Source organism: Chrysemys picta, chromosome 6, assembly GCF_011386835.1.
Source record: "Chrysemys picta bellii isolate R12L10 chromosome 6, ASM1138683v2, whole genome shotgun sequence".
Lineage (NCBI taxonomy): Eukaryota > Metazoa > Chordata > Testudines > Emydidae > Chrysemys > Chrysemys picta.
This window is the reverse complement of record NC_088796.1, coordinates 59,349,695-59,365,896: the sequence shown is the minus strand read 5'-3', so window position 1 is coordinate 59,365,896 and position 16,202 is coordinate 59,349,695. Positions and strand designations below refer to the sequence as shown.

Here is a 16,202-nt window from a genome sequence, read left to right as displayed (position 1 = left end):
CTTATGAAATTGCAATATGTGCACAGTGATATAGCCACAAAAGAAATACTCCCAGTGGAAGCGAATCAGAAGAAAATGGCCTATTGGTAAGTGGCCAGTCCACAGGACATATGAGGCTTATCATGCTCTCAAATGCTGCTTTCCTTCACCTCTTAATAGGCTAGTAGAAAGTGTTTTAGAATCAAGAAGTTTTGGGTTTAGGGTGTGGGTTTTGGGTGGTGTTGGTGACCTGTGATAAACAGGAGGTCAGACTAGGTGATCTGATGGTCCCTTCTGGCCTTAAACTCTGTGACTCTGTGAGAATGGTGTTACAGAAAGTTGTAGTCTATGAATTTCAGAACAAAGGCTTTAAAAGGAAAACCTGAGAGCTCTTCCAGTGGGAGTATGTGTGTAAAATAGTGCATTATACAACTTTAAACCAGGCCAGACGCACACCAGCAGAGGAAAGCACAGACACTTTATATTGTGCAAGCTCTAAAAACAAGCCTCCTTTTGAAAGAAACCTTTCATTAAAAGGCTGCACAGGGAAGTCATCTTGATTCTTTTGTTAAATTGTGCATTTTGAAATGAGATATTTTTGCTCCATTGTATAAGAAAGCAACATAACTTGCTAAACAAGTGAGATTAATGACACTTCCTATAAATCTTTGTAATTTGTTCCTAAAAATATAAAAGGAAAATTGTACTGAATACAGTGCTAACACAGCACATACGGAGGTTTGCTAAGTGAGGAGCCTGTGTTCCCACACATGGGGTGTCTGTGATCCATAGCACCCAAGGCGAGTCACAAGAATGCGAGCAGACCCTCAACCTTCTGTTTCCCCCCAAATACATGCAGAAGAAGGGAAAAGAGCAGGTGTCCCCCAGGATTTAGGGAGTGATCCTACAGCAATTGACACTTACATAATGTTCATTCTGGAGACATGTCAAAATTGCTGGGGAGGAAAAAGACGAACACAACCAAAAGAAGCCCGAGATCATTAGGAAAATTATAGCTAGCAACTCAGACAATAGTAATTATTTAACCACAGAAGCCAGAATCATTTAGCCAAAATGATCCGGATACATATCTATTAATAATAATTTAAAGGGACACTGTCAACCTTTTTAGAGCCAAAAGCATACTTTTCTTATGGGAAGACAAATGCCAGGGAGCATCCTTGGAGTAGTAGTGATTTTTATATAACAATCCCTTTTAACCAAAGTCCATTTAACAAAAGCTCCCCTGGGATGTTTTAAAATCAGCCATCTGGTCTTCATCTCTTCACTGCACTTCAGGGTGGGAGACCTACAACATAGCTGCTTCCAGACTCAGGCTCTACAAAACTGGCTGCTCAGCAGATCTTTATTACACTTTGAGATCTGGGACACACACACTTAGGGGTTTTTTAATCTGAAGGTTTGATGTGACCACCCATTTCCCTGAAACTTCCGTTGGAGCCCAATCCCTCTGTTTTTCCTTTGTCTTTGAACAAATAATGCCCGTCCCATTTTTTTGAGATTGGTACAGCTTGTTTCCTTATTGTAATTTCCTTTCTCTTTGACCTCTCCCTTCTTTTGTTTTCCCCACCCCATTTTCCCTTTCCTTTGCTGCCCTGCTTCTGTCTTTTTTCCTTCCCTTTCCTCCCTATATAGTCCCTCACCTTCAGCAAAACCCATCGTACCTTCCTTTCCCTAACCCACTAACATTAGTGTGAAAAGGTTGCCTACCTTGCACATAGGCACACTTTTCACTCAGTCCTCCTGCACTGTGATTGAACGATCACTGACAGGAAGTTAAACAGAGAAAGACGTGCCCTCTGATCAGCTTTTAATTTCTTTCTCTGGCCATGTATTTCAGACAGAGCACAGGAGAGAATCAGATCAGACTACCCAAGCAGCATTGTATAATACTCTCATTCCAGTTAAGAGTGGAGGGATGCCTTGGACTCTGTTTGAGCAAGTGAACAGAGGGCAGAGATCTGGGGCTAAAATAGGGGAAAGTATTGGAACTCCTAAGGCCATAAGCATTTTCAGCTTGCATACAGGCACTTATAGGTGCCATCCTGCGTGGGATAAAGAGTCTAAGCCCCAGTTTCATCTTCTCGTGGGATAAAGAGTCTAAGCCCCAGTTTCATCTTCTCAGGGGGTGGGATCAAACCCGAGATCTCCAACATATTTAGCATCCATGCATTCATATGCAGTTTCAGTCCTCTCACTGCTGAGTACTGACTGTTCCATTTACAGAGTTGTAGTCTGCCTGCCCGTTGTTTGTTCTCTTATTAGTTCTGTGAAGTGATCAGACTTCTGACTTATGTTAATTTTTCATTCAGTACATTCAACTGGACTGTCCCATTCTTAAGCTGGCTGGCAATTGTTGCCCTCTGTGTGTTCACAGTCATCCTGTATTTCATTCCACTGAGATACATTGTCCTTGTCTGGGGTAAGTAAAACCTTTTTTTAACTGTCTGTGCCACTTAGAACAAACTGTTTTTTAAGGGATGAGTTATACTGTCAGTAGTTTTCAGTATTTATGGTCATGAAGCTATTCCATGATGGAAACAGACAGGCTAGTTAAAAATCACAACTGTGTAAAGATTTAGGCCCACCTGCAAAATGCATTTTTCTTGTCTGGCATTCTAGACTTCATCATACTATAAACATGTAGCCATGAGGATTCTTCATATATCAAAGTGTAGCTTTGTCTAGATATTACTCTGATTTATTTTCACCACTTATACACGAACAGGGGCATTTCAATCTATATAGTGCATTTAGGACAATATGTTTTTGCTGCAGCACTTTATCTTGTGTAAGTGTATGTAAACACAGTGCTTAGACACCTGCTTAAAGGGTCACCTTTAGACTAACAAAAACATATATGCTATTTTACTGGTGGATAATGAACAAAAGTGGGTTGGCTTTTTTTTTTTTTGTTTTTTGTTTTTTTTAGGAGACAGCTTAACCTCTCATATAGGCTTGTGTATTTTATTTATACTGATTTAGAAAAGCTACTGTACAGTATACTAGTTATAAAGATTGTTCAATGTTTTTGATCATATATTTTTAACACCCCCCCCCACCTCTGTAGAGGCTGTACCTGCATTTTGTAAATACACACCTTGTACAGAGAAAAATCTCATTTAAGTCTATGGGAGTGACTAGCTTTTCTTTTCTGGAAAAACTCATGTCTTGGAGAATTCAATGTTCAGACTCCATGGACAACATATAAAATCACTAAAATGACTTCAAATAGTTAATTTTCTTATATCTAAATCAGGATTAGGAAACTTGAAGCAAACTGGGTCGAGGCAGAATATTTTGAGTCCTTACACACAAATGAAATGACACCAAAATTGATTATACAGTTCAGAAAACTTGTATTTGATGAGCTATGAACACAGAAGAAACAGGGAGCAGTTAAGAAGTTTTAGGGGAAAAAATCTATACAAATCAAAGAGGCAGGTATGAGGTGTTTTATGTTCAAGGATTTCATCTTACTACTTACTTTTCTACTGCTAAGCTTCCCTTGCCATGAGGCACAGTCTTTTAGTTTGTTTCCAAAATTTCATTTTTCCCCACATAGACCAGGTGTTAGAGCATTTGTGACAGAAGTTTAAACTGTTGACTAAGTCCAGAAAACTGTTCTTGAAATGGAACCCAGCAAACACACACACATTTTCACTTTATTTGGAGTTTCTACCCTCATTGATGTATATTCAATTCCTCTTCTCATTCATTTTTCTGCATTTAAAAGCAAATGCTTATTTTTATTTTGTTTTAGTGAAAGACAGGTTGTCACCTCCAGGAAAGTAGTTTCTGAGCTGCTTTGCAAATTCATATGGCCATGCTGCTGTTTAGTGAGGCAACTCTTCTCCTTAAGAAATTTCCTCCATGCAATGTCAGATAGGATCTGCATTGCTACATTTTTCTCTTTTGCACCCACAGAAGACTTTTTCTCCGAGACTCTTCATTCCAAAGGATTCTTTGCTCTTTCCTCTGAATAAACTAAGAATTCTCAAACTTGTCCAGTGTCTCTTCTGGACTACCCGCAATCTAATTCTGTTAAGAAGCAGCTGATTTCATGTGGTCTGCCAGCTCTTCCTTACCAACAGGTGGTCCAAGATCAGTTTGAGAAGGACTGGGATAGACACTTGATTTCTCAGTGCCTCCAGGCTGAATTGGGTCCCCTCAAATGGATGTGGCTGGGTCTCAGATTCCCTATTCACCAATTTTAGTAAGGGCTGGAATTTCAAAACGTACACCAATTACCAAATTCACCCCCTCAGGGTGCAACTTTCTCCTCTCCTCATGTCCTGCACTGCAGGGCAGTTGTGTAGGATTGTGGATTCACTCTGTGGAAGGCCAGTGGTGTTACCACTGCTGCTCTGCTATACACATTCTGCCAAGGGCATGAAGCTTTATAACCTGGCTAGAGTTTCATAGATGATCTACCAGCAAAGGCTGCCTGAATGAGAAACTGAATCAGCTTATGTCCCAGCTAGCTTGGTCCCAAAACCCACAGACCAGGCCCAGTTCATTTTGAGTGCTGTCCCAGCTTGCTCTGGCTGATGTGGGATTTTGGGAGGCTTGTGCCATTGTGGGCCCTGCTTTGGACATCTTTTGTTTCCACAGCCCACAAACTAGGCCTTGCCAGGCTATTACTCAGGGAGCCCTCCGGGGTGCTTCAGACCCAGTGTCTAATATGCAATAGCAATTGTAATTTAGAAATGCTGTTTTAGCTTAGATTTGGTAAGATGGGCCTGGTGCCTTTGAACTTTGGTTGCTGATTTGAATAACCTAGTACAGCTTTTCTTTTTGTGGAAAAATAAACTATCAAACCTCCCATTCTAATAATATTCCTAAGTCAAAATATATATTTAAAAAACCCACAACAAAACTGTGACAGGAGCTTGAATCTGACAGTATAGCCTGAGAGTTCTGAAGCAGAGAAGTAAAGATCATTACTTTGATTTACTGTAAAGTGCCAGAAGGTAAAAACAAAACAGTTGCCACTAGAGCTGACCAGGAAATCAAATTTCCATTCTTCAGTAATGGAAGAGTTTTCAGAAAATTTGTCCCAATTGGGCCAAAGAGTCTAAATTTTTTGTGAACTGAAGTTCTGCAATATTTAATTTCAGAAATACCAAAACATATTTCTGGAGTGAAATATGCTCCCCGGGACCCTTGGTGGTTGCTGAATGAAACTGACATGCCGTTTTGTAATCAGAAGCTGCTAGGGCTTCCAGGATACCCAGCTCCATGACAGTCCCTGAATGTTCTGAGTTGAGGGTGCCATGGAGCCTGCCAGCCCCAGCAACATATTGCATATTTCAGAAACATCATGTTTTAGTATTTCTGGGATGAAATATTGTGGGATGTCAGGACTCCCCAGCTCTCTGGGCAGCTTGCTCCCCAGACTCCTGGAGCTGTCGACTCCGGAAGCACTGGGTTCCAACTCTAAGACAATTCTTCAGGCCAGCTGCCATGGAGCTGGGCAGGCAAGCTGGCAGGAAACCAAGCAGGTTTTTCACTGAAACGTGCCTAGCAGGCAGGTTTTGAAACATGACTAGCAAGGTAGGGTTCCATCTGAACCCTTCTCAAAATCTACATGTTACCACAAAATGTTTTGCTTTTGACAAATTGGCATTTTCTAACAGAAAAATATTCCATCTGAAAACTTCCAATCACCTTTAGGTGTTATTGCCAAGACGAAAATTAAAGGAGGGGATAGTGGTGGTGGTGGTGGTGGTGGGAAATACTCCATGAGCACTTTTAGAGACTGATACCATGTCTACACTACAAAGTTTTGTCAGTGCAAGTTGCATCAGGAAACAGTCGTTGACTTTTGTATATCACTTGGGTACTTGCGCGCTTGGGTGCTTTCGTTGGTGCTACACATACGCAACATAAGTGTTGCGTCAGTGTAAAATCTGGCACACCATGGGTAGGTATCCCAGTGTGCCCTGTGCCACTGTCCAGCCCACTGTCTTTTGGGACGTTTTTGCGGTGCTTTATGGGATATCAGTGATTTGCCTAGGGATTTCTGGGAGCGAGAGGTCAAGTTACCACCATGCTGCTTTCTCCATCCTGAAATAATTCCCACATCCTATAATCTTCACACCATTAAAAAAAATCCCCACAGCCCCATGCACTGCATTTTTGTCTCTGCCATCTCTCTGGCAGAAGCATGGATCCGTCACAGCTCAGCACCATTCTCATGAGAGTTGCTAATAGAAGATGCATGATTCGCCTGTATTTGCAGAACTTGAACCAGTACTACTACAACCAAGATTGTGATGAGGAAGATGAAGAGATGTTCAAGCACAGTAACCAGATACTCATGGGGATGATGAAAAAAATGCCAGGTTGCTGCTGGTGATTGCGGAGCCGTTCTGCATGGTGGATCACTGCCTATGGGCTTGAGAAACGAGGACTGATTAATAGGATCTCATTGTAATGCAGGTTTGGGATGATTAGCAGTGGCTTCAGAACTCTTGGATGTGACAGGCCACACTCCAGTATCTGTGTGCTGAGCTTGCCCTAGACCTCCAGTACTGGGACATCAAAATGAGATATACTAACAGTGGAGAAGCAAGTGGCAATCATGATGTGGAAACTTGCAATGCCAGATTGCTGTCCATTAGCTGGCAATCAGTTTGGAGTTGGAAAATCCACAGTGGAGGCAGTTGTCATCAAGTGTGTAAGGCCACTAAGCATCTCCTGCTACACAGGACTGTGATGCTGGGTAATGTACAGGAAATAGTGGATGGATTTGCAGCAATCGGGTTGTCAGACTATACTGGGGTGATACACAACATGCATATCTCTATTCTGGCACTAATCCACCTTGTCACTGTGTACATCAACAGAAAGGGATACTCTTCCATGGTTATGCAAGTGCTAGTGGATCACCCGGAGCACTTAATTGATAGCAACATGATACTCTCATCTTTAAGAACACAGGACTTCTCAAAAAGTTGCAAGCAGGAACGTACTTCCATGACCACTGGATTACCATTGGTGATGTTGAAATGCTAACAGTGATTCTGGGGGACCCGGCCCACCCATTGCTACCCTGGCTCTTGAAGCTGTACACTGGCTACCTGAACAGCACCAAAAAAAGATTCAGCTACTAGCTCAGCAGGTAAAGACCCTTGAATGTGCTTTTGGTAGATAGAAAGGGTGCTGGTGCTGTTTATTCACTAGCTAGGATCTCAGCAAGGCCAACACCTCCTTCATTATAGCTGGTTATTGTGTATTACATAATATCTGTGAGGATGAAGGGGACTGGGTGTCTGCTGAATTTGAAAAGCCAGACATATGAGCTAATAGAAGAGCCAACTGGAGATATATGGCTAAAGGAGGCATTAAAGAAAGGCTCTTTTAACAGTCAACCACAATCATGTTCTCTGATGGTTTTATGAAAGTGACTGTCGTGTGTACGAAGATTAAATACCAGTGGGTGTTTGCTTCCTGCTGTGAATTCTGTAATGCTTGGTGTAAACTAATAAAGATACCGAGTTTCCAAAAAAAGAACGTTGTGTGCAAAGAAACAGACAACAAAATTAAAGAGCCAACAAACAAAGTTAAGTCTTCTACCAACACTGTAAAAGTGTGAACCATACTTGAAAATGCCAAATAAAAAGGAAGTAAAGCGTGATCATTAATATTCATATATGTAAAACCTACTACAGTATAGTAGGCTGTGGCTACATATGCACCGTGTGGTTTTCACAGTTCTGTATATGTGTAGTTATGATTCTTCTTCTTGTCCCGCCCGTGTGCAGTGGTAGGGATAAGGATGTAGAGTAGGCTGCCATCTGGTATGTTGGGGGATGTAGGGAGCTGTGACTGTGGAGTTCTCCAATAACTGGAAAGGCTGTTGAGTCCAGGATCTTGAGCACGTAGGTCAATACTGCTCTGCAAAGTCTGAGTTTTTTGCCTGAGCAAATTCATGATGTCCTGGTGCACTTCCTGATGCACCTCTCTGTCTTTTTCCCTCTCCTGCAGCAACTGCTCTCTCCATTCTCAGTCTTTCATGGTCATATGGCTCTTCCCAAGCCCTATGTTCACAGACTTGAGGCAGTAGAAGATGGGAGGGAGTCAGAGAGCAAGTCCTTCTGAATCCTATTCTTTCTCCTCCAGATCAGGGTCAGACATTCAGGGGCATCTTCAAACAGATCCTGCCTCACAGTATGGTCCTTGCCACATCTCCTCCCCACCTCCTTTCTTGTGGAGGAAAGACCTCAATATTGATGCAAAAATTACATTAATAAAATTATTTTGACTTAATTTCTTAAGTCATTACAGACTTGTTTGCACCTTTATTGAATATTAAGATATAGCTTTAAGAAGGTTATAGTCAGGATGTTTGGAAATACATATGTTTGGCTAGTTATGTTAGGAAATGTTAAAGCTAATCAAAGAAATTCCAGGTTTCTGTTTTTATTTCCCATGGACAAGCAAATATCAAGAAATAAAGCATAGAAACATGATTGTGAAAGGAATGTAGGGTGTGTTATCAGAGCAATAAGTTTAGGTAAAGTGGGCTCTACCAACCCCCACTCTTGCAAGAAAACCTGCTTGTGTTCTTAAACACTTTAGAGAAAAACATGTTTAGTTGGAGATGTTTTAAACTTTTATTTATTTCTTAAATGTTGAAATGACAAACACCTCTGTGAAATGCAGACTTCCAAATACGTTAGCTAAATGAAAACTTCCTAATATAGCTCTTGATGTCATTGCTGTGTAAATGTTAAAATGCCTGATGGACCAACATGGAATCTAATGACCTTGCTCAACTAATGTGAGAAGCCATTTAAGTATAGGATATTCATATTAATGGGAAATTAATTTCTGGCAGTGCACAAGCAAACCCTCAACCAACTCTGGAATAGAAGAATCAAATCTCCAAAGTCGTCAACACTTAATTATTTAAGCTCAAGAATATTTGATTTATTTAATTAAAAAAACCACTGTTTTTAAGAACAGAACTTTTGTATAAAAACAGGAATGTTTTGGACTATTGGAAAAAGTTTAAAAGAGAAAACTAAAAAAAATCTTAGAAAATGGACTGAACAAAAAGAAAAAGTTTTAATTTTAAAAGATATCTGGATCTTTCCATCCCCAAGAACAAAGGCAGTTAAAGAAATGCTGCATATTCATTAAACAGACTGCATATTCAAGAGCTGAAAGTGTCACCTAAGCCAACCCTGAAAGGATGACAGCAATCAACTTTAATCTAAAACTTCTAAATCTAAAAACCTCAAAAGGGTGTGTGTTTCTATAATTTCTTCAAAATAGGAAGGAGACAGGTTTAAAAACTCTGAAGTGAGCCCCTCACACATGCATACAGCCCTGTGCCCTACCCCTGCCCCTGGCTACTCTTCTTAGACAGCAAGCACCTCACAACCCATCCTATCCATCCAGCAAAGTGCCACAGACAGATAGGAAAAACACAGAAGACTCAAGAAGAAACCAAGGAAACCTCCCCAAAACGTCAACCTGCTTTGGTGAGAGAAAGTTAACTAAGACACTGCCAAGACCCTTGTAATGATTTTATTGGGCTACTATGATGCTTTTGTAACTTAAAATATTAACTTTATCCTGTTAATCATCAGATGGTTAAACCATGTCTTCCTGGAGAGGAGATGCGCTAAACATTGGCAAACAGAAATAGTGGATTTTAATTGGATTTAGGATTCTTAATATTGATTAATTGGCCTGAAATGGCTTCTACTAATTTAAATATTTTCTTAAATTTCGTAGGATTAGTTAAGATTGCTTACGTTCTCCAATTATAAATTGTCTTGTTATTTAAGCTTAAGCTGTTTATGTAGAGGCAACAATAGTTTGTTTCAGTATCTAATACGATGCTAAACTGCATTCATAATAATTCTAGGCAACATTATACTTTGGTCTTAACTTACTAAGAGAAAAGCACCCCCTGGACTGGTTCACGCTCCAGGGTGTAATCTCTTTTAAAGCTCTCCACAGAGAGAGAGACAAGAGATTGTAATGGAAGTCACCAGTGATTTACTTGTTGTTTTCTTTTCCTTTATTTAATAATAAAATGATTAATAATTATGATTATTTTTCTTTGCCTTAATCGTGGTGTCCCCTAAAGTATGTAAAAGACCCCCCCATGACTAAATAGTAGGAGCCACATCCTTGGGTTGGCAGCCAGAGAAAAAGTAGTAAGAGTTGGCCTACTGCTTTGTGTTTCTCTCAGCTAAATAGTTTTAGTAATTTTTAAAATAAAATTATGTTGTGTCCAACAATTTAAAATTACCCCTTTCCAGTCCACATCTGCCCCCACATCACTGTTCACAGCCGGGAACTCCTCCTCAGGCTCCAGCAAAGCATTCACAGTGCTCTGTAGCGTGTCGGTGGAGTCACCACCAAGTATGGCATGGTTTGTTGTAAAACGGCAGGTCTGGGGACAACACCAGATTTATTGTTGCCCTCCCTTGCCTTCTGATATCCCAGGGAAAGTTCCTTTCCTGTCAGGTGCCACTACTGTTCACCCCTCTCAGGCCCCTGTTTCAGCATCCCCTGTGCAATCTGCACATAGCTGTCAATATTTCTATGGCTGTTCCATAGATGTGCTTGCACAGCCTCTTCTCCTCACACAAGTAGATCCAGAACATCTTGCCTGCTCTCAGCAGGAGTGCTTCTAGTGCCTCTGGAGCTGGCAAGGTTTGATGCACACAAAAAAGGTGAGCTGATAGGTGTGTTCCTCAGGGGGAGGCAGTTAGGAAAAGGGATTTTTAAAGGAGGGGTGAGGAGGTGGTGGGCAGCTTTGGGTCTCTGTGACCTCTTGGCTGTGGAGTTTGTGACCAGAGAGGCCACTGTTGCAGGAATAGGGGCACCTTGGGACAGCTACTGGAGAGCAGTTAGAGTTGACATAGGAAATGCAGTGTTTACAGTCGCACTGTCACCCTAAATAGGTCAACTGTGTCACTTGGGGAGATGGTGTCATTGTGTCACTGTAATGGTGTGCATATGTTGGCAGGAGACAAATTTTGGTGTAGACACATGCCACAACTAGGTTGATGCAAGTCAAAGTACGGTGCCCTAACTTTGTAGTATAGACCAGGCCTGAGTATACAGTGCACTAAGTTAATGCTAAAAATCAGCCTGTGAAATGTATCTTAAAATCTTTGTCAGAAGTTTGCCAAAAATGTTTTTGTAATAATTGATGATATAAAAACTCCAGAGATTTTAATAACGTTTGAACTATCACTTTTCCAGGCATCAATAAATTTACAAAGAAACTTCGCAGTCCATATGCAATTGATAACAATGAGCTACTTGACTTCCTTTCCAGAGTTCCCTCAGATGTACAAGTGGTGTGTATATATTTTTTTAATTCTCATATGGTTGTCAATTTAACATTAGATTAATAATTCTATGGCTTTGTTTTTTATCATTTTTAAAACGGTATTATTTTGTTTTGACTTTATATTCTCTGGCTCATATAAATTGAAACTCAAACAGGCTGGTGAATCTTCTGCACTTTTTCCAGTTAGGGAATTAGTTTTTGCCTTGGTTGTATCTTTAGGGAGCCTCAGGGGCAATCAGTTTAAAAAAAAAAAAAAAAAAAAAAGGGGTTGGGAAATGGTAGTGGGTGACCGAGTTGCTATTAACCAACTGCCAGGGACTGTTGTAAATATCGCTGGAGTAATGTAGGGCTGGGGTTTGTTGTAGGAAATGCTTCTGCCTGAAGCCATCAGCCCCTGAAGAGAGGAAATAGGGATATCACATAATGAAAGGAAATTCAATAGTGCAGCCAATGTCAGGCTGTTTTGCCCCGTATCTAGTGGTAGCACTGTGAATTTGGGTTATTGTTGCCACCTATTTTTCTAAGGTGAAAATTGTTTTATTTACTATAGGGGATGAGGTTGCCCTTTTAAAAAAACGTGTTATGAAGTTCATGCACTTATATTGTGGTGTGGGATCTTACATGAACTGTTAAGTGTTACAGCATGTTGTTCTCATAAATCACTAGGTAGATCAAGAGGATAGGCTTTACAATTTTCAGATGCTGGGTTAAATTCATACTTGGTGTTGCACTTGCAGACGTTATGTCTGAATCTGCCCCTCTACATGGTGTGGGCTTTGCATTACTGGAGAATGTATTAAATAACAGATTGTAAGGAATTTGTATTGATCTCTTTCAACTGGATACTGTTTTATTTTCATTTTGTGAGGAAAACAAAAAGACTTCCCTAAATCAATACCCTATTTTATTTCCTGGCAGGATTTTCCTAATTCTGATTTTTCTTCTTACTCCTGATCTATCATTCTATTGTTTTTGCAGCCCAGCTGCAGATCCCATACAGTTTGAAGCAGAATAGCACTTTTTCCCCCCAAGGAAAAAAAAAAAATCTCTTATTCCTTTGGTGCTCTTTTTTTCTGCTGGTGAGTGGCCACCTGACCAGTTTCTTTCTGAATGTTGTGTTTAAACAGGTGCACTACCAAGAACTGAAACAAGATCCCAGTCACAGCCCAAATAAGAGGAAGAGAAACAATCCTGGCTAGCCAGCTTCATCTCCTGAGGAGTCTAGCATCTGCTGAGGGAAGATAAAAGAAAAAGCCCAAAGCCTAGGCAGCATTTCCTTTCTCTAAGCTTTTTATTTATTTTGCCTTTTTATCACAGTGGAGAGAATTTGTAAATATTGTACAAAAGCATTTATCATTCAAAATGTATTTAGCATTGTACAGAAAAATTTGATGAAGCCTTCAAATATGGGTTATACTGTGGGGAAAGCCTGTGATTCATAACATAACACAATAAAAATACGTAATGTAAAATAAGTGGTAGATATGTAATATCTTTTGATAGTAGAAGGCACATAAAACTAAATTAAATATTCAAGTCATGCTGATTAAATCTGCAAAAATATAAATACATCTGATTTGAAAATGTAAGTGCAGTTTTATTTGAACGTTAATATTTTTATCCAATAAGTTTCCATTACAGTTTTTTATTTTTTATAACTTTAAACAGAAATACAGTGTAATGGAACCTACTGCATTTAAGTTTTATCAAAGCTTTAGACACTCTTGTTAACTTCTCGTGCAGTGTATTCAGACTGACTTGGTGTATTTCTCATTAGCTTACAAGTAGCCCAAGTGCAAATCTCTTACTAGAGCTCCATTAATTGAAGAGATTCCTGCCTTTTTTATCATTCCATCATGAGACTTTAAAATACATACATATATCTAAAAATACTGCCAGGTTTGTAACTGACTACATCTCTTTTTATATGTACCAATAATATTAATTTGTACTAACTAGTTTAGTGAATGAAATACATAGTTCAGTTGTAAAGAAAATACTATCAAACTAAATCCATATTGCTTCAGGTGTCAGGTTATGAACACCATTTGTGCACATAAAGACTTTTAATACTAAACTGTTACAGAAAATGTTTTTGCTTTCTAATTACAAAGTCATATTAAAATGCTTTATGGCATATTATATTACCTGTTACTGGTGTGACATACAGTGTAAGGGGAAAATGCAGTAGTAAAAGTGATATACCAGTTTTATTTCTTTGTTTAATAAAGTAATCAGTCCTCCTGATACAGACATCCCCCACTGCCTGAAAGTCTATTTTGTAAATTAAATGGCATGCACACAAACATGATTTACATTTCAAATGTTTTAATAGCCATTGTATAAATAATACATAGATATATTCTCATATCTCTGCATGAAGAGTTCTACACCTAAAGTAACTCCCCAGATAGGAGTGTACTATCCACTACTAAGGGCCTACTTATTTGACTCTCAGGCCTGGTCTATACTACCCGCCTGAATCGGCGGGTAGAAATCGACCTCTCGGGGATCGATTTATCGCGTCCCGTCGGGACGCGACAATCGATCCCCGAATCGGCGCTCTTACTCCACCAGGGGAGGTGGTAGTAAGAGCCGCCGGCGGGAAGCCGCAGAAGTCGATTTTGCCGCCGTCCTCACAACAGGGTAAGTCGGCTGCGATACGCCGAATTCAGCTACGCTATTCACGTAGCTGAATTTGCGTCTCTTAAATCGACTCCCCCCTGTAGTGTAGATGTACCCTTAGTCAACACTCTTAGTAATGTCACATGGAATTTTGCCTGAATAGGAACTGCAGGATTATGGCCAGGAGAAATTCTCTGTGCCCTACTTTGTGGGGCAGCTGGCTTGTGTTGTGATTGCTGGGAAAGTTGCATTGCACTACGTATTTGAAAAAGATATTTAGAAATAGCGCGTGCAGGGAAATGTATATGTGTGTCTAGCTCTCATGAGCAATGCAGTTAATTATTTAATTTGGAAACTTATTTTTGTTGTAAAGATATGTTGCTAATTACTGCTTTTTTATAATATAGCTATTTTGATCTTTTCTGTTTGTATAACATGCCTGAAAGAATGCCACTCCTATTACCTTTCTGTGAAAAGCCTTTGGCCTAAATGTGCTCCAGATAGATCATTATGTTATAGTGATCTATTTAAAATGCACCCATATCTATCCTGTCACTGTTGGTTGCTGAAGAACAATACACCATTAGTGAATAAAAATACTGCCAGGTTTGTAACTGACTACATCTCTTTTTATATGTACCAATAATATTAATTTGTACTAACTAGTTTAGTGAATGAAATATAGTTCAGTTGTAAAGAAAATACTATCAAACTAAATCCATATTGCTTCAGGTGTCAGGTTATGAACACCATTTGTGCACAACGCAACCTTACTAAAGCATTATTGTGGGACTCTTATTTGAAATAACTTTAAATTTGATGAAGTGTAAAAATTTGTCCCCCATTGATGTATCCAGACTTTCTCTGCTGTACTGAAAGCCTTGTACTCTATCTTATCCATCAGTTGTTGTGCAATTTCCTATACTGAATTTCTAATATTTAGTTCAATGGTAATGTCTACCTTATGAACAGTTACAGCATTGTCCAGCTACACTGGAAGGAGGACAGGAGATATTCTGTGGTTTAATAAGCTGCCAACTTTATTCTTAAATGTCTGGGCATACCTCGCAGATGAAAGTGCAGGTAATTCCATAAACCTATACGGAGGGGGCTTCTGTCACTCTCCTCCTTACATATTCTGGTCCCCTCATCCTCCCACCCCCTCAAATGTGGGTGGTGGTGGTTGTTGTTTTTGGGGGGGAGGAGGGGAAAGAGACTATGGACAATATTGGTTCCTGCCTGTATGAGTCATAGGAGCTCTAAACAGCCTGTTTCTGCTCCTTTAAATAATACCTCCTTAAAATGGATTGGTAAAGGATTTAATCTGAGCACTCTGTCCCTTCCCTATGGAGTATCCACACAGGACAGCTTCCCCACATTTACATAAGGAGTTGTGACATCCTAGCCTAACTCCTCTTTCATGTTTGCCCCAGCTAAGCCCCCTGAACCTGCTGTGGGGAAAGTGATAAACCCCCTCACCTTACTTTAGCCAATCTGATGCAAAGGTCCATCTAGCCCAGGATCCTGTCTACCAACAGTGGCCAATGCCAGGTGCCCCAGAGGGAGTGAACCCAACAGGCAATGATCAAGTGATCTCTCTCCTGCCATCCATCTCCACCCTCTGACAAACAGAGGCTAGGGCCACCCTTCCTTACCCATCCTGGCTAATAGCCATTAATGGACTTAACCTCCATGAATATATCCAGTTCTCTTTTAAACGCTGTTGTAATCCTAGCCTTCACAACCTCCTCAGGCAAGGAGTTCCACAAGTTGACTGTGCGCAGAACTTTCTTTTATTTGTTTTAAACCTGCTGCCCATTAATTTCATTTGGTGGCCCCTAGTTCTTGTATTATGGGAACAAGTAAAATAACTTTTTCTTATTTACTTGCTCTACATCACTCATGATTTTATATACCTCTATCATATCCCCCCTTAGTCTCCTCTTTTCCAAGCTGAAAAGTCCTAGCCTCTTTAATCTCTTCTCATATGGGACCTGTTCCAAACCCCTAATCATTTTAATTGCCCTTCTCTGAACCTTTTCTAATGCCAGTATATCTTTTCTGAGATGAGGAGACCACATCTGTATGCAGTATTCAAGATATGGGCGTATCATGGGTTTATAGAAGGGCAATAAGATACTCTCCATCTTATTTTCTATCCCCCTTTTAATAATTCCTAACATATTGTTTGCTTTTTTTGATCGCCGCTGCACACTGCGTGGACATCTTCAGAGAACTATCCATGATGACT

At 40.1% G+C, this 16,202-nt stretch overlaps 1 protein-coding gene across 9 annotated transcripts in view; it reads left to right on the top strand.

Annotated features, from left to right (window-relative positions):
* Positions 1-14,560, top strand: part of MCTP1 (multiple C2 and transmembrane domain containing 1) — a 473,721-nt gene extending 459,161 nt beyond the window's left edge. For 8 of the 9 annotated variants that reach the window (XR_010588810.1, XM_008172983.4, XM_042855833.2 and 5 more), the window contains 3 exons: positions 2,313-2,422; positions 11,236-11,333; positions 12,454-14,560. Coding sequence is in view for 7 of the 9 variants with exons in the window: in XM_008172983.4 (XP_008171205.1) it covers positions 2,313-2,422; positions 11,236-11,333; positions 12,454-12,525 (280 nt within the window). In the remaining 2 variants the exon portion in view is untranslated. The remainder of the gene's footprint in view (positions 1-2,312; positions 2,423-11,235; positions 11,334-12,453) is intronic. The other variant, XR_010588809.1, reaches the window with a different exon arrangement.
* Positions 14,561-16,202: the final 1,642 nt, after the last annotated feature.